General features: G+C 34.8%; 1 protein-coding gene across 2 annotated transcripts in view; it reads right to left on the bottom strand.

Moving 5' to 3' along the window:
* The window catches only part of GLIPR1L1 (GLIPR1 like 1), a 33278-nt gene extending 13159 nt beyond the window's left edge, over positions 1-20119 (bottom strand). The window contains exons 1-4 of one of the 2 annotated variants that reach the window (XM_085025095.1): positions 19804-20119; positions 9190-9435; positions 4411-4511; positions 131-219 (exon numbers count right to left, since the gene is read on the bottom strand). In XM_085025095.1, the coding sequence (XP_084881221.1) occupies positions 131-219; positions 4411-4511; positions 9190-9435; positions 19804-19980 (613 nt within the window). In that variant the 5' untranslated portion in view covers positions 19981-20119. The remainder of the gene's footprint in view (positions 1-130; positions 220-4410; positions 4512-9189; positions 9436-19803) is intronic. The other variant, XR_014845421.1, reaches the window with a different exon arrangement.
* Positions 20120-24930: the final 4811 nt, after the last annotated feature.

Below are 24930 nucleotides of genomic sequence, written 5' to 3'. Positions count from 1 at the left end.
GCAGCCAATCAAATTTTGTCTATAAAATTCTCTATAAAATTTAGATGTCAAATTTTAAAATATAATGAATTTTTGGAAACTCTACTTTCCAAATAAAATGCCATGATTATTTTGTTTCCTTTTTGCTTACGGCAGAGTTTCTTTGTGCAAATTTCTCCTTCTTCACACATAGAGCAGGATGATCCGTTAGCATAAGGATGCATATTTGGATAATTTCCCCTGTAAAAAATAAACAGCAATTAGCCAAATAGCTATTAATTCCTCTAAAATTGTGCATGCATTAATGCAAGTTTTTTTGGTCCTTAATCATAAATATTGAAAAGGAAACATAACAACAACTTAGGTCCCAATTTTATGCTTATTTCTATTTCTTCCTTTTTTACAAAAGAAAATTAAACTATTAATTATTAAGTTATTCTTTATAGGATGTCTCTAATCCTAGTGGCAGTTGGAGAATATTCTCTAGAACACAAATTAGATGCGAACCAATGCGTGTGATAGCCACAGTTTTTGTTGTAAATACAATTATCTGTTGATTTTGTAAATGGAATGAGGACATTTAAATTACAAATGGAAACATATGTTTTTGGTTTAATTTATATGTACAATTCTCTAGTTATTACCTAGCTCTATTTGGTGATATACCAAAAATAATTGGCAGCTCTTATGCCTGATTTTCAATAATACAGGCTGATATATGTCAACAAACCTCTTTTTTCCCCATCTCTCTATCTATGGAAGACTTAAAAAAGTGCTGTTTACCTATAGTACACAAAGAAAAACATTAATAACATGAGTTATATTCCAGTAAATAATATCCAACTATTTATTCATTCATCTGTTGATGGATATTTGGGTTGTTCTAGTTTTGGGATATTACTAGTAAAGTTACTATGCACTTCTGAGCATTCATAAATGTCTTTATATGGACATACATTTCTTGGATACACACCTGGCAGTGGAATGAATAGATCATATGGTAGGTGCATATTTAATTTTTTACGAAACTGCCATAATGCTTTTACCAGGTGGTTGTAACACTATATTCCCACCAGCAGTGTGTGAGAATGGCTAATCTTTAGACATTCTTATTGTTACATAGTATATTCATTATGGCTTTAATTGTATTTCCCTAATGATTCATGATTTTGAGTGTTTTTTTCATGTGCTTACTTGCCATTTTGTTAATCTTTTGTCCATTTTTCTAATTGAGTTTAAATTTTTCTGAGTATTGAATTTTGAGAGTTCTTCCTATATTCTTGGTATAAGGTCTTTATTTGATATATGTTTTGCAAAGACTTTCTGCTAGTCTGTGGCTTGTCTTTTCATTTACTTACCAGTATCTTTGAATAGCAGTCATTTTTAGTTTTAATGAAATCCAGTTTATCAACTTGTTCTTTTATGGATCATGCTTTTGGTGTGGCAGCTAAAAAATCTTTGACTAGCTGAAGGTCACAAGTTTTCATCTATGTTTTCTTTAGGAAGTATTTTATTTTTAGGTTTACATTTAGGTCTGTGATCCACTTTGAGTTAATTTTTATAGGTTGTATGTTGTATAGATCCAAGTTAATTTTTGTTTTTTATATGTGTATGATAAATAGTTTTAGTACCACTTATTGAAAAATCTTTTTTTCCACTGAATTGCCTTTGTGCATTTGTGAAAAATCAGTTGAATGTATGCGGTCAACCATATGTGGGTTTATTTCTGGACTATGTATTCTATTCCACTTATTTATGTCTCGCTTTATATCAATATCACCCTGGCATGATTATTCTAGTTTAATAATTCTTAAAACAATCATGTTAGGCAGTTAAAATTTGTTTTTTTATTCAAAGTTGTTTGGACTATTCTAAGTCCTTTGCATTTCCTTATGAATTTTATTATATGTATTGTCAATTACTACAATAAAAGCCTGATGGAGTTTTTATTGGGATTGTGTTGGGTCAATTCAGTGAAAATTACATCTTAACAATGTTGAGTTTTTTAACCCTTTAACAAGATATATCACTCTAATTATTTGTGTCTTTTTAAATTTCTCTCATGACTATTACGTAGTTTCAGCGTATTGATCTTTCATGTCTTCTGCATGATGTATTCCTGGATAATTTATATTTTTTTGGTGCTGTTATAAATGTTATTGTTATTTTAATCAATTTATGATTGTTCATTGCTGGTATATGGACATGTAATTAAGTTTTTATATTGAACTTGTATCCTGAAAAATTGCTAAATTTACTTGTTAGTTCTAGGACAGTTCTCATAGACTCCATTGGGTTTTCTATATAGACCTACAGACCAGCAATCAATGAAGTATGATTCATAGGTCATATCTGGCCTGTGGTCTAATTTTGTGCAGTCTGTGAACAGAGAATTAAAAAAAAAAAGACACTTTAAGGGGTTATTTAAAACAAAAACAAAGATGAATATTTAGCAGAATGTGTCATACAAAGCCTAATAAATATTTACTGTCTAATATAGTGAAATATAGTTTATGATACTTTACAGAAAAATTTTTTACTACTGGTATCATGTTATGTACACACTTTTCATATACATACTTTATTAGGTTTAAGGAGTTTGCTTGTTGAGTTCCCTCTTGGTGCAGCAGGTTAAGTCTGGCATTGTCACTGCAGGCACTTGGGTCACTACTATGGCATAAGTTCGATTCCTGGCCTAGGAACTTCTACATACCACGGGTGCAGCCAAAAAAATGTTTGACTTTTTCTCACTCTATTGAGATGATCATATAATCTTTATTTTTAGATTGATTAATATGGTTAGTAATATTGGTTTTAGAATGTTAAACCAGTTCTAAATTACTCTTTATTGGAGGATGGGATTAAGATGGCAGAATAGAAGGACTGGAGCTCAACTTCTCTCCTAAAAACAACAAAATTCACAACTAAAGTCTGAGCAATCATCAACCAAATGGACCGGAAACCTTAAAAAAGATACCCTACTCCAGAAGACAAAGAGGAGGCCACATCAAGAGCCATTCTAGTCAATGTCAAGAAGTATTTCCTGATGGATTTTATTTGCATTTTCCAAATGACATATGATGCTGGGGTTTTTTTGTTTGCTTTTGTGTTTGTTTGTTTGTTTTATTGTCCATACCCATAGCATGTGGAAGTTTTTGGGCCAAGGAGTGTACCTGTCCACAGTAGGAGTCCAAACTGTTGCAGTGACAATACCATATCCTTAACCTCTTTACTACAAAGGAATTCCCAAGCATTTTTATGCACTTATTGGACATTTCTACATCTCTTTTAGAAAAACTATTTATTTAAACATTTTGACAAATTTTAGATTATTTACCATTTTATCATTGAGTTTTGAGAGGTTTATATATTGAATGCAATACCCTTATCAGATATATGATATTCAAATATTTTCTCCCATTTTGTAGATTGTCTTTTTACTTCCTAGATGTCATTCTTTAAAAATAAAAACTTTAATTTTCATAAAGTCTAAAAAAAATAAAAAAATTACTCTGTTGACAGAACTGTATATTTAGTCTTTGCCTATGTTTTTTAATTTTCTGCATTTTTAAATTCTTGTTTGTTAAAGAGTGGGATTATTAGCTGATTTAATCTCTTCCTTTGTACAGATCTATTGGGATTAGAATTCCAGAATTTCACTTTTAGAGACTCTCATTAGGCTTTTGTTATATACCAATTAGATATGCAATTGCCAGCAAGGCAGTCAAACACTTATGGTATTTTTTCTTAGAAGAATGTGCTTTCACCATCATCTCAATCATTTATTCATTCCAGCTTTATTATATTATGTTACATTATATTATATTATATTATTATTATATTATATTATATTATATTATATTATAGAAGCATCTGCCAACCTGTTTTGTGTTCCAGTATTTAGATATTTCTATGGCACAATGTATTTTATATTATCTATTTTTTACTTAACAAATGATCCCCATCATTCTCAATCTTAAATGACAGGCATAATTTTTCACACATTCTCCTACCACTTTTATTTCATATATTTCTTTTTTTTTCTTTTTGGCTTTGTAGTGCCACACCCACAGCATATGGAGGTTCCCAGGCTAGGCGTCAAATCGGAGCTACAGCTGCTGGCCTACCTCACAGCCACAGAAATGCAGGATCTGAGCTGTGTCTACAACCTTCACCACAGCTCATGAGAATGGCCTGATCCTTAACCCACTGAGTGAGGCCAGGGATCAAACCCGAAATCTCATGATTCCTAGTCGGATTTGTTTCTACTGTGCCACAACGGGAACTCCTCATCTATTTATTTTGATTAGCATTATACATATCCATTTATCAAAAATATGCTTGTCTCTAATGTATAAGATTTTATTTTTGGAAACAATCCTTAACATACATATTTCAATTTAAAATATTTTTAATAGCAAAATAACTTACGCAGGCCCATAGTCACATACAAATATTGCAGTGTTAGGTCCCCCAAGGTTAGGACAGATTGCAACTGCACAACCAATTTTATATGAATTGGCCCAAACTACCTATAAGGAAAAGAATTTTAAAATGAAATATGCAAAACAACCCTATACAAAAAAAATGCATTATAGGAACAGGTATAATTTTTATCATGCTATTAAAAAAAGAATAAACCTAAATATTTATTGATTATTTTTTCTTAATTTCTAATATTTAGTTTAAAACATTATTTTGTTAAGGCTACATTCATGAGGACTACCTAAGTAGTTTTTCCTCACTGATCATTCTCATAAATCAAAAGGAGACTCTAATATGTAGCCAAAATCATAATTTCTTCTAGATGATTTATGAGATATATTTTTATTTTCTCCATGGGTATGTCATACAGGAGCATTAAAACCAGGTTGTAGGAGTTCCCTTTATGGCTCAGCAGGTTAAGAACCCAACTAGTACCCATGAGGATGCTAGTTCTATCCCTGGCCTCACTCAGTGGTTTAAGGATCCACAAGCTGCAGCTCAGATCTTGGGCTGTTGTGGCTGTGGCATAGGCCTGCATCTGAAGCTCGGATTTGACTCCTAGCCTGGGTATTCCATATGCCATAGGTGTGGTCATAAAAAGAGAAAAAAAAAAACAAAAACAGATTATAAATGAAAACAATAATTAACTTTTATTTATTTTTCTCAGAAAAATTCTCCTAAATTTATGCTAACATTTTAAATTTTGTGATCTTAACTATATTCTTACCTTTGTCAAATCCCAAGAGACAGATAGGGATGGAAATGAAGAACATACTGAGTTTATTGCAAATATAAAAAAAAATGCTTACCATAGGGATTGTTTATCTTTATTTTTGTTTACTTGGAAAAAATAGTAAAGTTATTCAAAAGGAAGAAGACTCTTATGGAAAATTAGCAATTGGGAGAGAGATGAAGAAGTTAAGAACAGAACTATTCCTTTGTAACAGTGATAGACTGGAATTTTTCTCTATTTCCCAATGAACAAAGGGAAAAATACTGATTTACTCCATTTGAAAAACAAAATAATCCAAAGAAAATTGATTTTAACAACAAATGAATTTTCTGTACTTGTGTATTTTACAATTCAATTAAGAAAACATACCAACATATTTTATAAACCAATGTATTTGTCATTATTTCCCAGGGCTGGGTGTAGCTGGAATCAACAGTTATGCAAAATATATTTTAATGGCTCTTTAGTTGCCTGAGAGGCAACAAAATACAATAAAAAGCACAGTGAATCAAGAATAGATGAGTTTTGCTTCTAACCATGTATGTGGCTTTGCAGAGTGACAGATCAATTCTGGTTAGTTTCCCACCTAATAAAATGAGATTAAACTAAATCCTTGAAAGCTTCTTTTCCTTTGAATGTTTTAGAATTAATAAACTATTAATTTATTAGTAGTTACAAGTACTATATTGTAAACATATATATTCTCAAGTACATATATTCTCAATCATGTTTAAAATTTTGATTTATAAATAACTGATTACACCATGAAATTTTATTTGCTTAATATATTTAAATTGTGATTCTTTTTTGGCTTTGAGAATGGTAAAAAAAAATACTATGTATAGGTTTGAATGTACTGCTTTCATTAAAGGGACTAGATGTAACATTAATATGAACATTGGCTGTAACTTCTACATGACTATCTGCAAACAGTAAATGCAAGAACTTTTTAGGTCATTTTGTTTAGAAAATTAAGCAAGATAAAGTTGTTGAACCAAAAGAAAGAATGCACCTTAATTACCTAAGCGTATGTATAAATTAGACGAGGAGTGAGCTCTTGCTTCTGATGTGGCATACTAAGGGAGAAGGGGTGTTTTGGAACAGGTTCCTGCTTCCTTGCAACAAAAGAGGAGACAAAGATTATATAAAGGCTGCGACTCAGCCTCGACACCATATTAGGGATATAGTAGTTCACCCCTTATTTGCCAGTTCCTTTTCTGAGGTTTCAGTTACCTACAGTCAATTGAAATCCAAAAATATTAAATGGAAAATCCCAGAAGTAAACAATTTATGTCTTAAATTGTGTGCCTTTCTGAGTGGTGGTATGAAATCTCATAGTGTTCCACTCCATCCCACCTGGGATCCCCAACCACTGATATCATCTGCTCCTGCCATCCAGCCACTGACATAGTCATGGCTCATTGATCCAGAATCACCTGAGGCAGTGATCCTCCTTCAGTGGTCACCTAACTGCTACATCACAGTGCCTATGTTTATTCGCCTCCCTACATGATAGGCATTTTATCATTTCACATCATCACAAGAAGAAGAAAGATGAGTTCAGTATAATAAGATATTTTGAGACAGGGTGAGGGGGGAGACTATATTCAGGTAATGTTTATTAAACTTTAAATATTTTTTCTATTTTATTAATAGGTATTGCTATTAATTTTTACTGTGCCTAATTTATAAATTAAGCTTCATCATAGGTATATATGTATAGGAAAAAAAATAGTATATATAGGGTTTGCTACTATCTGAAGTTTTAGGCATTCACTATATCCCTTGTAGATAGGGGGGACTACTGTACTGAATTCTGCTTATTATCAGACGCTTGACATTTGATTCTATTCTGTCAATTTTGCCAGTAGAGACCAAACCAAATGTCTATTCTGAAAAGTATCTGCAAACTTACAGCATTCTGTTAATGGACAAAGAATGATTAGAAGGGGAGCATGGAAAATGTTAATTTCTTTGTTCAGTACACCTCCGATAAAAAACGATTTGCTTTAGGACATTACATGTTAATTCAGCTTGTGCAGATGAATAAGTTTAGAGAATAAAGTCAGCTCTTTCTGTTGCTTAAATGAACTTCCCTAAGAGCTCAGTGCCATGTCGAAGATTAATTTAGTGAAAAAGTGACTTCCACATTTCACCAAACCTCCTACCCCAAACAACAAGTAGAATTGGAAAAAATGATAGGAAATAGTGTTTTTCAAGATACTGGCCATCAGACAACAATGGATCATGCCCCCTGAGAGTTGGAGAGAAAAGATGCTAGCTATGCAATTGTCTCAGCTTTTTGTACTGAGAGTTTCCAGGCTGTGGTTAGGTATGGGATGGCACAGAAACCAGGAGAAGCTTGAATTCGCAAAGTTGAGAGTCAGAGCAGAGAGTCCGGGGAAAGCAAGGAGGCAGAAGCTTAGAAAGCATAATACTGGAGAGGTGAAAATCTCATAGTGACACAACTGTGGAGGTCTGTAGAGGGTCCTCATTATCAGTGCAGCAGAGCACTAATCAGAGCATGCATGCAAAAAAACTACCCAAGGCCTCGGAAAGAAACACCTATAAAACCTAGAGGAAAGAATATACAGGGCCAGGAATAGGAACAGTAGGCCTGTTCCCACTAGCCAGACTGAAAAATTTAATAATTTCTGGGGCATTGGGTAGACTGTGCAGAAGAATATTACATACTGGTGAGAGAATTAGCCCTAGACTAAACATTGCTTTAATTCCATCTAACATATTTTAAAGCAGGAACCAAAATGGTCAAACGAATTCCAGATAACCATATCCCAGAAGGCAGTTAAGAATATTTATAGGTATATAAAAAAATCCAGTATCCAGCAGGGCAAGAATTTACAAAGTTGGGAATATAATAAAATTTACCCAATATGAATGGAAGAAGGAAAATTTAACCAATAATGAAAAAGAAAATTAAATCACTGTGGGAAAACTTCAAGTGGACTTCTGCATGGGTAACTGGGCTCTGGAAAGAGAGAGACAAATATTTCCAAGAAACAATGGCTAACATTTTTCCAAATTTCTTTTCTTTTCTTTTTCTTTTCCTTTACTTTCCTATTCTTTTTTTTTTTCTTTTTAATTTTATTTACAGCTGCACCTGTTGGCATATGGAAGTTCCTGGGCTAGGGGTTGAATGGAAGCTGTAGCTGCCAGAGGCCTATGCCACAGCCACAGCAACACTAGATCCTTAACCCACTGAGTGAGGCCAGATATCAAACTGCATCCTCATGGACACTATGTTGGGTTCTTAATCCACTGAGGCACAATGGGGACACCCATTTTTCCAAAATTGATTTAAGCTATAGACCTACAATTCCAGAAGCTCAGTGAACTGCAGCACAAAAAACATGAAGAAACTGCAGTACATTGTTATGAAATTGCTCAAGACCTGCAATACAGGAAAAAATTTAAAGGCAGTCAGAGAAAAAAGACCCATTACATATAGAAGAATAAATTAAAGGATTGCATTAGATTTCTTGTTGTTGCACTATTGTGCAAGCAAAATGAGAGTGAAGTAAGATTTTTAAAGTCAAAAAAAAACCCCTCAATACACAGAGTTCTATTCCTGGTCAAAACATCTTCCAAATGAAGGTGGGTTTTCCAGATACTCAAAAGAAATTCTTTTTTTTTTTTTTTGTCTTTTTGCCATTTCTTGGGCCGCTCGCATGGCATGTGGAAGTTCCCAGGCTAGGGGTCGAATCAGAGCTGTAGCCACCGGCCTATGCCAGAGCCACAGCAACTTGGGATCCGAGCCGTATCTGCGACCTACACCACAGCTCACAGCAACGCCGGATTGTTAACCCGCTGAGCAAGGGGGAGGGATCGAACCCGCAACCTTGTGGTTCCTAGTCGGATTCGTTAACCACAGCGCCATGATGGGAACTCCTCAAAAGAAATTCTAAAGAGAATGCTAAAAAATTGTCTTATAATTGACATAAGAACTAATCAGTAAAATATCAAATATTTACCTGTGTATAATGGCCACAAACTTTGGAACATGATAGACTATTAAAATCATAAAATTGACTTTCGTTATACCAGGCTTCAACTGCACATCTTGGTGTAAAGATGCGTAGTGGCCCTAACCAGATATTTTCTCCAACGTACTGAAAAGTTGGATGGCATTGAAGTGACTTTGGTAAACAGGGGTTGTGTCCAAATAAGCACTTGTTCGCCCATGCTTTAGCAGTCTTCGCTAAAGCTTCATCCCAACTCTGAAAGATAAAAATAATTTAAGATGAATTGTGCATATTTGTCCAGATTAAAGTTATTCTAAGGATTGTAATCAATTAAATTTTATTTAAATCAATTATTTTAATAATATATAGCTTTTACGTGGTATTTATTATGTGCATAGTTATTTCTTTTTAGTTCAGCTTCAGAAGCAGTTACTTAGTACTCACTATGCAGCAGTTCATTTTTATATTTTTAGTACCTAGCAGATGGACTGGTACTGTAGAGATACTCAACAAATACATTGGAATGTGATTTATATATGTCAGAGTCCACAGTCTATTAATTCAGAAGGTTATGAAAATATATGATTAGTGAAGGATAAGAACCTGTTTATAATTAAAAAGGGAAAAAGCTTCTTAGCACACTAAGAATAGAATTTTGTTAATTCGATTAAGAGCAGCTACAAAAGAAAACCAAAGCCTTACAATAAACATTAATAGATAATGGTAAAATAGTGAAAGCTTCCCCCTAAGATTGAGAATGAAACAAAATGTCTCATTATTTCTGCTTAAAATTGTTCTGGAGGTTAGATAGTATAATAAAATGTGAGGTATAAATATATAAGATAGAACATATAATATGTATAATGATTGGAATCTCTCATTATTCACTGACATTACTGGGTTCATAGAAAATTGAAATGGGTACCCAAACAAAACTATAAGAAATACGTGAAATTATCCAAGTTGTCTTGATTGGAATCTCTCATTATTCACTGACATTACTGGGTTCATAAAAAATTCAAATGAATACCCAAACAAAACTATAAGAAATAGGTGAAATTAGCAAAGTTGTCCTGATTCCAGGAATAGATAAAAAACTATTTCCATATACACTCTAGAAACCAATGGCTTCAAAAATATCAAATATATATAATTAAATCTAATAAATGATATAAAAACTATCTCTATACTGAAAACTACAAAACATCACTAAGAGAAATTTTAGAAGACTTAAATAAATAATGAAGTATTAAATGTTCATAGCCTGGAAAATTCCTTTTTGTAAAAAAAAATTGGTCTTGATTTTAATACATTTCTAATGAAAATCTATGTAGGTTTTTCAGGGGGGTGAAAATTGATTATAAACTTTATATGGAAAGTCAAAGAACCAACAATAGCTAAGACAAACTTTATAAAAGTAAAACAGATCTATTCAACCATATATTAAGGTACCATAAAGCTATAGTAAGATATTGCACTATTGGAAGGAGGATAGACAAATAGCCTGATGGAACAAAAAACAGCGTCCAGAAGCAACTTTTGACAAAAGTGACAATATCTTCATATGAGGTATTATTGGCAAGGTGATTTAAAAAGTATTTTCATTTTAAACTAATTGTAGATTCATAAGAGGTTACCAAAATAGTACCCAGAGAACCTGTGTAAATACCTTACAGTTTCTCCATTGGTAATGTTTTATGTAAATATAGCACAGTGCCAAAATCAAGAAATTGACATTGGTACAATCAACAGACTTTAAGATTTCAATAGTTTTGCATGCATTCATTTATGTGTATGTGTGTGTGTGTATGTAGTTTCATGCAATTTTACCATATTAAAGTAACACCCCCACAATTAAGATACATAACTCTTCCATCGCTTAATGATCCCTCATGTTAACCCTTTAATATTCCTCCACCCTATTCCTAATTCCAGGCAATCACTAGTATGTTTTCCATCTCTATAATTTTGTCATCTCAAAAATGTTATAAAATAGAACCCTGCAGTATGTAACCATTTTGAGGTTGGCTTTTTTCACTCAGCATAATTCCCTTGAGATCCATCCACATTGTTTCATGTGTCAGTCATTTATTCTTCTTTATTACTGAGTAGTATTCCATGGCATGAGGAACCATAATTCATTTAATCTTCACCTTTTGATGGAAATGTAGACATTTGGACTATCACAAGTAAAGCTGCTATGAACATGTGTGAGCAGGTTTTTGTGTAACAATAAATTTTCCTCTTTAGGAGTTCCCACTGTGGCTCAACAGTAACGAACCTGACAAGTATCCATGAGTATGTGGGTTCAATCCATAGCCTCCCTCAGTGTGTTAAGGATCTGCTGTTGCTGTGAGCTGTGGTGTAGGTCACAGAAAAGGCTCGGATCTGCTATCGCTGCTGCTTTGCACCTTCATTAATTTCTCCTCCTCATTGTTTTCTTCCTTCTGTATGTTTTTTTTTACTTTCTTTTCTTGTTCTTTAGGTGAAACTTAGATTATCCATTTAAGAGTTTTCCTTTTTTCTAATGTGACCATTTAGTGCTGTACATTTCTTCTCAGCACTGCCTTAGCCACATTGCATTGGCGTGTATGTGTGTATGTATATGTGTATATATATATATGAAATATATGTATTAGTATTTATATATCTATATAGATATATTTATCTGTATTTAAATTTTCTTGAGACTTCCTCTTTGACTCATGGCTTATTTAGAAGTGTGTTTAATCTCTAAATGTTTACAAATTTTTTTTTATTATCCTCGTGCTATAGATTTCTGGATTGATTTCATTGTGTGTTCTGAGAATATACTGCATATAATTTCAATTCTTCTGAATTTGTTGAGTTTTTAATTATGGTTCAGGATAATATGGTCAATCTTGGTTAATGTTTCATAAGCACTTGATAAGAATGTGTATTCTCTAGTTGTTGAGTGGAGTGTTCTCTAAATGTCGATTAAATTCTAGTTTGTTAATGGTATTGTTCTTCTTTGTCCTTGCTGATTTTGTCTGATTGTTGAAAGAGAGGGTTGAAATCTCCAAATGTAATTGAGGACTTTTGTATTTCCTTTTTCAGTTAGTTCAGCTTTCCTTCCTGTATGTTAAAAGTCTGTTGTTTGAAACATACACATTTTTATAACAATTTATTTGTGAGGGATTGATCATTTTATCATTATTTAAGGTCATTTTCTGTCTCCAGTAATTTCTTTGCTCTGAAATCTACTTTATCTGAATTAATAAGGCCACTTCTACTTTCTTTTGATTAATGTTTTCACGACATGTCTTTCTCCACCCTTTTATTTTCAACATTCCTGTATCATATTTGAAGTGAATTTCTTGGTTATAGCACATTATTAGTTCATGTTTGTTTGTTTTCAATCCACTCAACCCATCTATTTTTTAATTTACGATTTTAGACTATTTATAATTAATATCCTTATTGAGAGTTCAAGCATAAATCTATCATTTTATTGTTTATTTTTTATTTGATCCACCTTTCATTTCTGTTTTACTTTTCCTGACTTCCTGTGAATTACTTGAGCATTATTTAGAACTCCATTTTATCTATAGTGTGTTTAAGTAGGTATCTTTATATAGATGTTTTAGAGGTTGCTATAGTTGTATATAATATATACAACTTATCACAAACTACTAGTGTTAGGCTTTACCTGATTGAATGAAGTGTAGAACTGTTACTTCCATTTAGGTCCTTTCACTCATTCCATCACTAATATCATTGACTTAAATATTTCTTCTATATTAAGAACCATATCAGGCAATGTTATAAGTTTGCTTTAATTGTCAAATATAACTTAGAAAACATAAGAACAATCTGTTATATTTACTCATGGTTTTACTCTTTGTCTTGTGTTTTCTTCACTCTTGATTTGCAGGAGTCCTTGTTTTACCATTGTCTTACTATTTGAAGATGTTTCTTTAGCTACTCTTTTAGAATAGGTCTGATTATGACAAATCATCTTAGCTTTCTTGAATTTGAGGATGTTCTAATTTTATCTTCATTCCTAAAGTATATTTTCTCTGTGTGGTATTATTGACTTTTTTTTTTTTTTTTTGACATTGAAACTGAATTTGAAAAAGTTGCAGAATTCCCACTGTGGCTCAGCAGGTTATGAACTTGACTAGTATCCATGAGGATGTGGGTTCAATCCCTGGCCTCACTCACTGAGTTAAGGATCTGGCATTGCTATGAGCTGTGGCATAGGCCGGCAGCTGCAGCTTTGATTCTACCCCTAGTCTTGGAATTTCCATATGCCACAAGTGCAGCCCTAAAAAAAACAAACAAACAAACAAACAAACAAACAAACAAAAAAACAAAAAAAAAACAAAACAGGAAATGTTGTGCCACTTCCTTGATATCCATATATTTGGATGAGAAACTTGACAAATTGAAATTCTCCTATTGGTAATATAATGTTTCTTTCCAAATGCTTCTAAGCTTTTTCTTTGTTCTAGGGTCTCTGGTTGATTATGATGTATTGTGGCATGAATTTCTTTGGGCTTATCATATTTAGCCTTTACTCAGATTTATTATGTTTTTACCCAAATTTTGGAAGTTCTCAGCCACTATTTCTTAGAATATTTTTTCTACTCCTCTCCATCTTTCTCCATCCTACTGGGACTTTAATGACATGAATATTAGATATTTTATTACTGTCTCTTAGATCCTTGATGTTATGTTCATTTTTTTTTTCCCAGTCCATTTTCTCTCTGTTGCGCAGATTGGGTAATTCCTACTGTTCTATTTTTAAATTCACTATTTTTTTCCTTTGCCAAATTCATTTGGCTACTCAGCACATCCATTTAGTTTTTAGTTTTGGTCATTCTATTTTTCATTTGTAAAATTTCCATTTGAATCTATAACTTCCATTTCCTTCCTGAGAATTTTTTTCACTTATTTTAAGCATTTTTTGTAATCAATCCTTGCAGCATTTTTGTGACTACTTTAAAATCCTTATCAGATGATCCTAACGTCTGTGTCATTTGGGTGTTGGCATCTATTGTCTTCTCTCATTCACACTGAAATTTTCCTGGTTCTTAGTGTATGTGGGTTTTTTTATTGTATCCTTGACATTTTGAATTTTTTAGTATGAGAGTCTATATCCTAGTCAATCCTCTTATTTTAGCAGGTCCTCACTGACACTACTCCAATGAGGAAGTTCTATACATCACAAGTTGGTGGGCAAAAGTCAGGGCTTCCCACTCATTCTTATTAACCCTGCTGTGGGAAGGGTTATCTTGTTATCACTAGAAGGAGACAGACATCCAGGCTTCCCCTTTGCTTCTGCTGATGGCATCCCACGTGGAGAAAATGAGGTACCTTGTTATCACTAGGTGGGAATGAAAGTCTAAGCTCCCTACTTGATCTCTTCTGACACCTCAGTAGAGGAAAGGGTATCTATTGCCTTGGGATGAAGCTGGAAGTCCTAATTCCCCACATGGCCTCCACTGGTACCACTGAGGGGTTGTTGTGAGGGCCCTCTCATTACTGCTGGGTGGTACTGAAAGTCTAGGCTCCATGCTTGGCCTTCTCTGACATCACCCTGGCTGGAAGGGGGTGGCAAACTCATTACTGTCTGGTGGGGCTGGAACTTTCCCCGTTCAGCGTCTTCTGACACAACACTGGTGGAGAGGAGGTAGGAAGGGTCAAGTGTCAAGTTACTATCATAGTCTAAGCCTTCCACTTGGCCTTTGCTGAAAAACATAAGAGGGTTGTCGTTTTTTTCCCCTTGTTTGTCCAGAGTAGGATGGTTACTGTTGAAAAAAACCAACGACAACAACAAAAAAACCAAAATTGCCCTAGAAGGCTGCCCCTTTCCGTGTTCTCTGACAAGACTGCAGATTTTTCTTGAGGCTTTTGTTTTCTTCATCCATTGGCATTTCTGGATTTTAGACTTCTTTAGTTCCTAGTCCAGGAAATACGTGAGTTAAAAAGAAAATCCAGGGAACTCACCTTGTGTCATTCTTTGAATTTTGGAGTCTTTAGTGGAACTGTCTGCTTTCTTTTCTCCAACTTTAAGTCTTCTTATATTTGTTTTATATAGAATATCCAAGGTTTATAGCTATACTTAATGGGAGGAATATGGCAGATGGATCTGCTTCATCTTATTGGGAAAGTGATTTTTTAAAAAGTTGTTTTCTCATTATATTTCCCATTCCTATCTTTATGACTCCAAAAGAAGGCATTCCCAATAGGTAGATAGCCTCCCTTAGTTCCTTGACTCAAGAAATTTGGCAGAAACTTAAATAAAAATAAAAGCTGCTACCATAATAAATTCTGCTACCACAATCATAGCCTTGAGCCTACAGAAAGCTCTCAGGGGAATGGTAGGCCATTGGACTAGGAAGGTCAGATATCTAATATGGTTCTCCCAGGCTTCATCAAAATTTCTGTGGCATAGGACTACCATGGAGACTGAATGTTTTCAGACCTGGAAGGCAAATGTCAGTGGCATCTCACTGGTGACTAGTTTGAAAGGATAATTATGATTATTGACTTGATTCCTAAAGATGTTTTCTTTATCTCTTCGAGTAAAGACTCCAGGTTTTTTTTTTTTGTGTTTTTTTTTTTTTTTTTTTTTGTGTGTGTGTGTGTGTGTGTGTATGTGTAATAATGGAAGAAGATGAGTCCAAAAATGTTAAAGATAACATTTTTAACTCCCTTGTTAATGTAAGGACTAAAAATTACAATGATGTTGATTTAATGGAAATAAATACATGTCATTACATTTCTATTTTAGGATGTAGATTTAAATCCGTACCATTAATGTCATTGGTTAATTTCCTGTATTTTTTTCACATTTTAATCACTAATTTTCCTTCAAGCTGCAAACATTTTTGTATCAAAAATTTTGTTTTCAGTATCCAAGAGCGACTTCAGCAGTTTCCAGAGAATAGTTCATAATTTACTCTTTTGAAAAATGAAGAGACTGAGTGATGAGTTTTCGTATACCACCCTCCACCAAAAATTATATGAGCCTGAAACAGGTAAAATACCACAAAGACAAAATTTCCAATTTTTTTCTCACAGTTACTGTAAGACAGATATAATTCCAGAACTAAACCAAGAAATCAACAATAGTAAAAAAAATTTTCAAGCCACTTTTTTTCACTTCATATAATATTAGCTATAGCTTTTATGCAATTCATTTCTTTTTCAAGATATCTCTGCTTATCTATAGACTCTAGAAAACTTTACCTCCCTGTAAGTCTAGGAGAATCCTAGTCTTTTGCCTGGATCATTGGGAGATTTCTCTGCTTTAAAAGGAAAAATTATTATCTTAAATCTAGAATATATTTTATTTAATTAATTAATTTGTTTATTTGTCTTTTTAGGGCCGCATCTGCAGCATATGGAGGTTCCCAGGCTAGAGGTTGAATCAGAGTTGTAGCTGCTGGCCTACACTACAGCCACAGCAATGCCAGATCAGAGTTACACCACAGCTCACAGCAACCCACTGAGAGAAGCCAGGGATCGAACCCACATCCTCATGGATGCTAGTCAGATTTGTTTCCATTGAGCCACAGTGGGAACTCCTAGTATATATTTTAAAAGAAAAAATATTAATTAAGTGTAGTTATAAAATAGAGTAGCTTGTACCATGTCATCCCCTATCCAGAGTATGGTACAAAATAAAATTATTCTGTCATTCTAATTAAGACATAGTCTTACTATCCAAATGGAAGACACTATGGCTTTGAAAGAGTAAGAATTAACATGCTAGGAATTATATTTATTCAAAGCATGTATTTCAAGCCAGTTCAAACATGCATAATATGTACAAATTATAATTCCCTAGACATATATATAAAAGCATATATTTGCATTTTAGAATTCCCAAGGACTCTATAATTATAGATCATTTGTTTTGATTGGACAATGTAATTAAAATTTTTTTCTAGAAAATAATTTAATGACCTCTTATATTTGGCAGTGCTTTCACCTAAAACAATTGCTAATAAGTCTCTGGCCCTAAGTGAATATTTTTATTAAGCAATATTCTGCTCTAACCTGTAAATGGAAGAATTCGACCTTTAAATTTTTTTTTAAATGAATCTTTTTAAAAAGCCCAATCACCTGTCTTATGCCTAGTAACTAATAATTCCAGTACAGTCTAGAAGCTCTTCCAATCATAAGTCCTCAATTATGAATCACATCTATATTAACAAGCTCCTCAGGGCAAGGAGGAAGAAAAAAAGCCTACTAAGGAATTCTTCAAAATATAAACACAAAGATATTTATAATAGTTTTATCTGATAGAGAATTCCCACACTGTTTTTAAAGGCTATGATCCAATAATCAAGATGATTCTGCCTGTGCTGTGGAAAGAAATATTATGTTGTGCATAGAGCTGAGGGTAGGAGGATGTTGGGATGTGTCAGTAAACTACCAAAGAATTTATGCTATACACAGAAAAGATAAAAAGAATGATGTTCAGCAATAAAATATAGTATAGTAGTTGCTATTCAAAAATTCCTCAAAGGACTATACAAAATGATGCAAATGACAAAAATAGTACTTTAAAAATGGATTTGTTTAGATATAATTGATATAGAAAAACCATATATTAGATGTGTACAATTTGATGAGTTGGGGCACATGCAAACACTCATAATACCATGACCACAATCAACCTAACAGACATAATCAACACCTCCCAGTGGTTCCTTCTATCCCTTTGTGCTTTGTTTTTATGGTAAGAACACTTAACAAATAAGATACACCTTCTTCACACATTTTGAAGTGCACCATACTGTATTGTTTACAGTAGTCACTAACCATGCTATATGGTAGATCTCTAGAATTATTCATCTAAAATAACTGAAACTTTATACCCTTTGAATATCAGTTCCCCAATTTTTCCACCTCCCAGCCCCTGGCAACCGCTATTAACATTCTCTACTTCCATGAGTTTGACTATTTTAGAAACCTCTAATAAGTAGAATCATGCAGTATTTGTCCTTCTGTGACTGCCACATTTCAGTTAGCATAATGTCCTGCAAATTCTTCCATGTTGTCACAAATGGCAAGATTTCCTTATTTTTTAAGGGTGAATAATATTCCATTGTATGTATCCAATTATCTGTAGATGTACTCCTGAGTTGTTTTTTTATCTTGGATATTGTGAATAGTGCTGCAACAAACATGGAAGTGCAGCAGATATCTCTTCCAAGAGCTTGGTTTTTCAGTTTTTTTTTTTTTTTTGGATAGATACCAAGAAGCAGGATTTCTGGATCATATGGTAGTTCTAGTCTTTAATTTCTTGAGAACCTTCCTACTGTTTTCCATAGCTTCAGCACAGTTTTACATTTGTACTAACAGTGTACCGTTATTCCAATTTCTCCACAACCTCACCAAAAGTTACCCAAAAAGTTACTGTAGTTACTTCCAGTATAACAAACATTTGCAATTAAGATGAGCACTCTGAATATAAAAGTCATTACATCAACAAAAAATGGGACTAAGAAGACAGCAAAAGAATGTGAAGCCTCCTACTTTACAATAGCAAGAGGATGAGTAGACACCCTCTTATTCTTCACATTACTAAAACAATTATTGGAGTTCCCATTGTGGCTCAGTGGTTAATGAACTCAACTACTACCCATGAGGATGTGGGTTCTATATCTGGCTCTGCTCAGTGGGTTAAGGATCCTGTGTTCCCATGAGCTGTGTTGCAGACCCGGCTTGAATCCTGCCTTGCCTTGGCTGTGGTGTAGGCTGGCAGCTACAGCTCCGATTCGACCCCTAGCCTGGGAACTTCCATGCCACCAGTGCGATCCTAAAATAAATAAATAAATAAATAAATAAATAAGTAAATAAATAAAGCAATTATCCAATGAATGATTTTGGGAGTTCTTGTTGCCTGTCAATGAGCTAGCTGAGGTTGGGGACATCCCTTTGTCACAGCCAGAAGGGCTGAATCCTAACTCATTTTCTCTACAACCTATGTAAGTATGAACTTAAAATTTGTTTTGTTAAGCCACTTAGATTTCAGGGTTTGTTTCACACCAGAGCCAAGGGAAGCCTCTTATAAAACATTACTGGAAGTGAGGTGCAGCCATAATAAAAATCTAAACTCATACCACTGAGACCTAAGTAGGAAGAATCCCTGCTCTGGGTCCCATCTTTATAAGAAACCACTTATTACACACACACACAGAGTCTTCATTATAAAACAAAAGATTCTCATAAAGATTTCAGAATTGCTCTGAACCAGTGATTGCTGTGTGGTTCCCATTCTTCCACTTTCTGAATGTAAGTATTTTTTTATAGCTGTTTTGTCTCTGTGCTACCATTGCCTATTGTTTATATGGAGGACAGACAGTCACTAAGCCAAGAGTATCCATGACGACCACCCCTTCCTTTGTGCCCTCAAACCTGCACAAAAGGGAGCTAAGTCCAGGCAAGGAATAGCTTCCAGTTATCCATTCGCATCCATCCACTCCTTCACGACCTTGGAGAGACAGCTCAGCCAGATGTGATTTTTAGCCGCATGTTGAAAAGCCCCAGACTGAATTCACATGAATGAAGCCACGAAATTTATCGCTCAGATACCTTAGAATGAATCAGAGAAATAAGGTCCTAGCCCGAGTTCCTCCTCACCATGTGTTTCATGTTGGCTGCGGTGGGCCAGACTTTACCACGCATTTCATTGTGCGCTTTGACGGCCTGGTCTATAAATGTTGGATCTGTGATGGAGGGGACTTTGGGAGACGACTTACTGGCTACCAGACAGAGACCTAATGTCCAAAAACAACTCAATTTCTTCTTCAGAATCATGGCGGGACGCGAGAATGCCCTGAATGTACGGACCAGTAACGGCCAGGTCAATCAAGCTTTCCGAGCTCCTGCGGACCACGCTCTTCCACTGGCTCCAGTTTCCTGCACCCGCTCGAGCCCAGCACGGGGGATGCGTGGGAGGTTGGGCTCCAAGCAGCCAGGCCGACAGGGTGCGGAATTAGCCCAGTGCACAGCCCTGGGTTGCAGGAGAAAGTCTTGAGTCTCTTAACTGTCCAAGGTGCTTTCAGTGGATCCAATCTGAAATTACTGCAGAGGGAATCTAGATTGTATTCCGGGTTGCAGTATTCAGGGAGCACAAGTATGTAAAAGAGCAACACGTATTAGATAGTGATAATGGGCCCGGGCCTGTGCAAAGCCCTATAGAGCAGCTGTTTAACAGACTCAGCTTCCTTGTATGGCTTTTTTTTTTTTTTTTTAAATTGCTTTAAATAAATTGCAGCCTCATATTGTGTGTTTCCTCAGAGGCTGGTAATAAAGCAAGAATAGGCATTCTGTATACTCCATGATGTAGAGATTCTTAATACCTTTAATTACTTAACATTTAATTATTTAATATTCTGCTTCTGTTTTTCTCAGTTGAAGAGAATGAATGCCTGGAAAGATATAGACATGTGGACAAGTGGACAAAATCTTTCCTTCTGGATACTTAAATTTGGAACAGATCTTCCTTTTGGTGACTAGTAAACTTCAGATAAAGGACAGCTGGGACATTAAAGACTAGAACAGAGTGCATTTGATTGCGTATTTTACCTACATTGAGATATGAATCAACTTCATTTGGCTTAATGTTTTAAATCCATTATGTTACATTGTTATTCAATAATAAACCAGCATTTTTTCCTGTGACATTAAATGATATTTTTCAGTATTTCTGTGTTTCAAATAAATGTCGTTATTTGATTATTTGAGGTTGTTTACAATTCTGTTTAAGTGAACACGTATTTTCATTTACTGATATTCTAATCAATTCTAGTACTCAGTTAAACTTGCCACTAAAAGAAAAAAAAAATCTTTGCTACTAGTGACTTTTTCCTCTCCCCCCCCCGTCATTTTTTTTTTTTAATAGAAAGCAGAAAATTAAATTATAAAATGGGGGGAAATACAAGGATCCTAATGGACGTTCTACTGAGCAGTAGAAAAAAATATTTCCGGTCTACTATCTGTCAATAGGGAATTGCAATATGTGTGACTTGAGAATTATTTACATAGTCAAAATTGAGTTTCTGATAGCCCTCACCTCAATTTTGATTCTCCTACAATCTTCCCTATTTTAGTTAATGGCACCTCCATTTTTTGGACTGTTCAGTCCCCAAAGTTTGGAGGCATTTGGTCCTCTGGTAAATTCTATTGGTTTGTCTTTATATTTTCAGAACTTGACCACCGATCACCATTAGGAATGGGACCTCTTTGACTTCATGGATAATTACAATGACTTCGTAGTGGATCTTCCTACTCTCACTCTTAATCTCTTACAGTCTTTTCCCAAGATAGCAGTCAGAGTGATCTTAGATGGTCTTTAGTATATTTATGTATTTTGAGTGTCTACAAATGTCCAGGCATTTGTCTTGGTGCTTGATGTTATAACTGTAAAAAATAAAACAAAGCGATCTGCCTTCCTGGAATTCTAGTGAAGGGAGACAGACAATAAATGGTAAACATAATAAAGTTCTGTAGTATAATAAAATGGTGATACTGTTCATGGAAAAAATAAATTAGGAGTTTGAGAACACTGGGGTAAGTGTGGACATAACAATGGCACATTGTGATTTTAATTAGAGTGAAATTGACAGTGTGGATGTCTTTGAGAAGGTGCCCTTTGAGAAAATGCTTGAAGAGGATGCAAGAGGGAAGCATGTGAATACTGGAGGAAGTGTGTTCAAAGAAGAAGTTTAAGTCAAGGTGGAATTATAATATAGGCAAAAATCGTGTGGAAGGTGAGAGAGCTTAGCGATTATAGTTGAACTATTTTAAATGGATTGTAATGTGGGAGAAGAGCAGAGATAATGAGTAACTTTTGACATTAAGTGACGCACAGGTTAAAAATTTAGGAATAAAAATTGAAAGAAAAAAGAATACCAAACGAGCAGAGGAAAAATGGCAGAAGATGAATATTTAGTCAACCCAAGAGAAGTCAAGAAATCAGAAGGAATTTTTACTTTTTCCTTTCTTCGTGTCTGTATTTAAGTTTATTCGTGTTCTTTGAATTACAATTTAGGTGCAACTCATAAGGTTTGAGAGTGTACTGCTTTTATTGCTATTCAATTACAAATAATTCATAATTTCTACTATGACTTATTCTTTCACCTATTAATTGCTTTTTTAAAAATTTTATGGATGGGTGGTTCCATTCATGGCTCAGCTGTTAACAAACCCGGCTAGAATCCACGATGATGCAGGTTCGATGCCTGGCCTCCACTCAATGGGTTAAGGATCTGGCATTGTGGAGAGCTGTGGTGTAAGTTGCAGACATGGCTCGGATCCCGTGTTGCTGTGGCGTAGGCCGGCAACTATACCTCTGATTAGACCCCTATCCTGGGAACTTCCATATGCCATGGGTGTGGCCCTAAAGAGCAAAAAAAAAATTTCCAGATTTTTATTTTTTAGTTCCCGCCTTTTAAGTTAAATTAAATTTCATTACATTTGTGGTTAGAGAATATGAACTATGTGCTATAAAGCCTTTTTTGTTGGAACTCAGATGAAGAGAATAAAGACTCAAGAAGTATCCACATATACATCCCAGAACTTGTGTCTAACAGAGATGCTATTTCTGGTGAGTTAGGTGGTAAGACTTTTTAAAAGATATTCTCATATAATTACTTATCCCTATGGAAAAATGTAAGATTTAATCTCTTCATTACACAAAATTAAATTCCAGATTAAGAATTAAATGTGAAAAAAGCCTCTACAGGAAAATAGAGTATTTCTGAGTATCTCTTGGACCTCATACTATTGCTTCTATGTATATTTACCTTCATATTCAAATATTTACATAATCCAGAGTGCGTCTGTTTTTGTTTTTGTTTTTGTTTTTGTCTCTTGTAGGGCCTCACTCATGGCATATGGAGGTTCCCAGGCTAGGGGTCTAATTGGAGCTGTAGCCACCGGCCTACACCACAGCACAGCAACACAGGATCCAAGCCACGTCTTCGACCTACACCACAGCTCAAGGCAATGCTGGATCCTTAACCCATGAGCAAGGCTATGGATCAAACCTGCAACCTCATGGTTCCTAGTTGGATTCATTAACCACTGAGCCACAACGGGAACTCCCAGAGTGATTCTGTTAAATGTAAATCAGGTCATGACACTTCACTGCTCAAAACCTTCCAATTGATGGCTTCCCAAAGCAAAACTAAATCCTCACATTAGCCTTCAAAGTCCTAAACAATACAGCCCACATCTGATCTCATCGCCTACTTCTCTCCCCTTCCTATTCTCTCTTTAAGAAACTCTAGCTCCTGGAAAAAGCTAGGGGGCTCTTGCCTCAGGACATTTGTTCTTGTTTCATTTGCCTAAATTATTTTCCCCAGAAAGATACATGGCTCATTTATAACTTCTATTAAGTATTTGCTCAAATTATATCTTTTCAAAATAACTGACAGTGGTATTTTATATTACCCATTCTATACTTATCACTTCCTATTGGCTTTTTCTGCTTTATATTTCTTTATAACTCTTACCCTCATATTTTTTGATGTAATTTACTTATTTATATTGCTATCACATTTCCTTTCGATTTAATGTAAGCCCCATGAGGCAGGGATTGATTATTAATATTTTTTACTGCTGTATTCCCAGCACTCAACAGAGGAGTTCAATATTTGATGAACAAATTAATAAATGAACCTTTTAAGACCCCAATTATGTTAGTTCCTTTATGAAATTCTCCAATTAACGGGAATGTCCTCTCATTAAAGGACTTCAACTTCCTATAGCTTATTACTTTATTTCTCTTTTCCTTTGTATTAGGGTTGTCTAGAGAAACAACCAATAGAATATATATCCTGACCTGCTCTTTACACACACACACACACACACACACACACAGATTTTTTTTTTTTTTTTTTGTCTTTTTGCTATTTCTTGGGCCGCTCTCACGGCATATGGGAGGTTCCCAGGCTAGGGGTCTAATTGGAGCTGTAGCCACCGGCCTACGCCAGAGCCACAGCAGCGCGGGATCCGAGCCGCGTCTGCAACCTACACCACAGCTCACGGCAATGCCGGATCGTTAACCCACTGAGCAAGGACAGGGATCGAACACGCAACCTCATGGTTCCTAGTCGGATTCGTTAACCACTGCGCCACGATGGGAACTCCCAGTTTTTTTTTTTTTTTTTTTTTTTTTTTTTAAATGGCTTACACAGTTATGGGGGCTGGCAAGCTCCAAATCTATAGGGCAAGCCAACAGGCTGAAGATTCAGATAAGAGTTGATGTTACAGTTTTCAGTCTGTAGGCGAGAAACTCAAGCAGAATTTCTGTATTGGACTCTAGAGGCAGAGTTCCTTCTTCTGTGCTTTTAAGGCCTTCAGCTGACTGGATGAGGCCCACCCACACTATGAGTGAATAACCTGCTGTAGTCAAAGTCTATTGATTCAAGTGTTAATCACATCTAAAAACCATCCTCATGAAACATCTAGACTGGTGTTTGATCAAACAACTGGTTGTCACTATCTAGCTAAGCTGACACATAAAATTAACCATGGTACCCTCTTACTCTTCCAAACACTGTATCTGTCTATCTTATGACTTTATTCTTCTTTCTCCCTCATCTACTTCATTCAGTCAATTTACAAATCTTGTTAGCTCTACTTTTAAAACAATCTTGAATCCAAACATTTCTTCCCATTCTGTGGACAGCCAATACCCTGGTTAGAGTCAACATCTCCTCTTATTGGAATAGAGGCAGAGGTATCCTTCTACTGGGTTTC

This window comes from Sus scrofa, chromosome 5 (genome assembly GCF_054392235.1).
Source record: "Sus scrofa isolate SSC_HxYL_T2T_F1_AM1 chromosome 5, Sscrofa_HxYL_maternal_Yorkshire_Landrace_v2.0, whole genome shotgun sequence".
In the NCBI taxonomy this organism is placed as follows: domain Eukaryota; kingdom Metazoa; phylum Chordata; class Mammalia; order Artiodactyla; family Suidae; genus Sus; species Sus scrofa.
The sequence above is the reverse complement of the archived record's forward strand: the minus strand, read 5'-3'. Positions and strand labels throughout refer to the sequence as shown.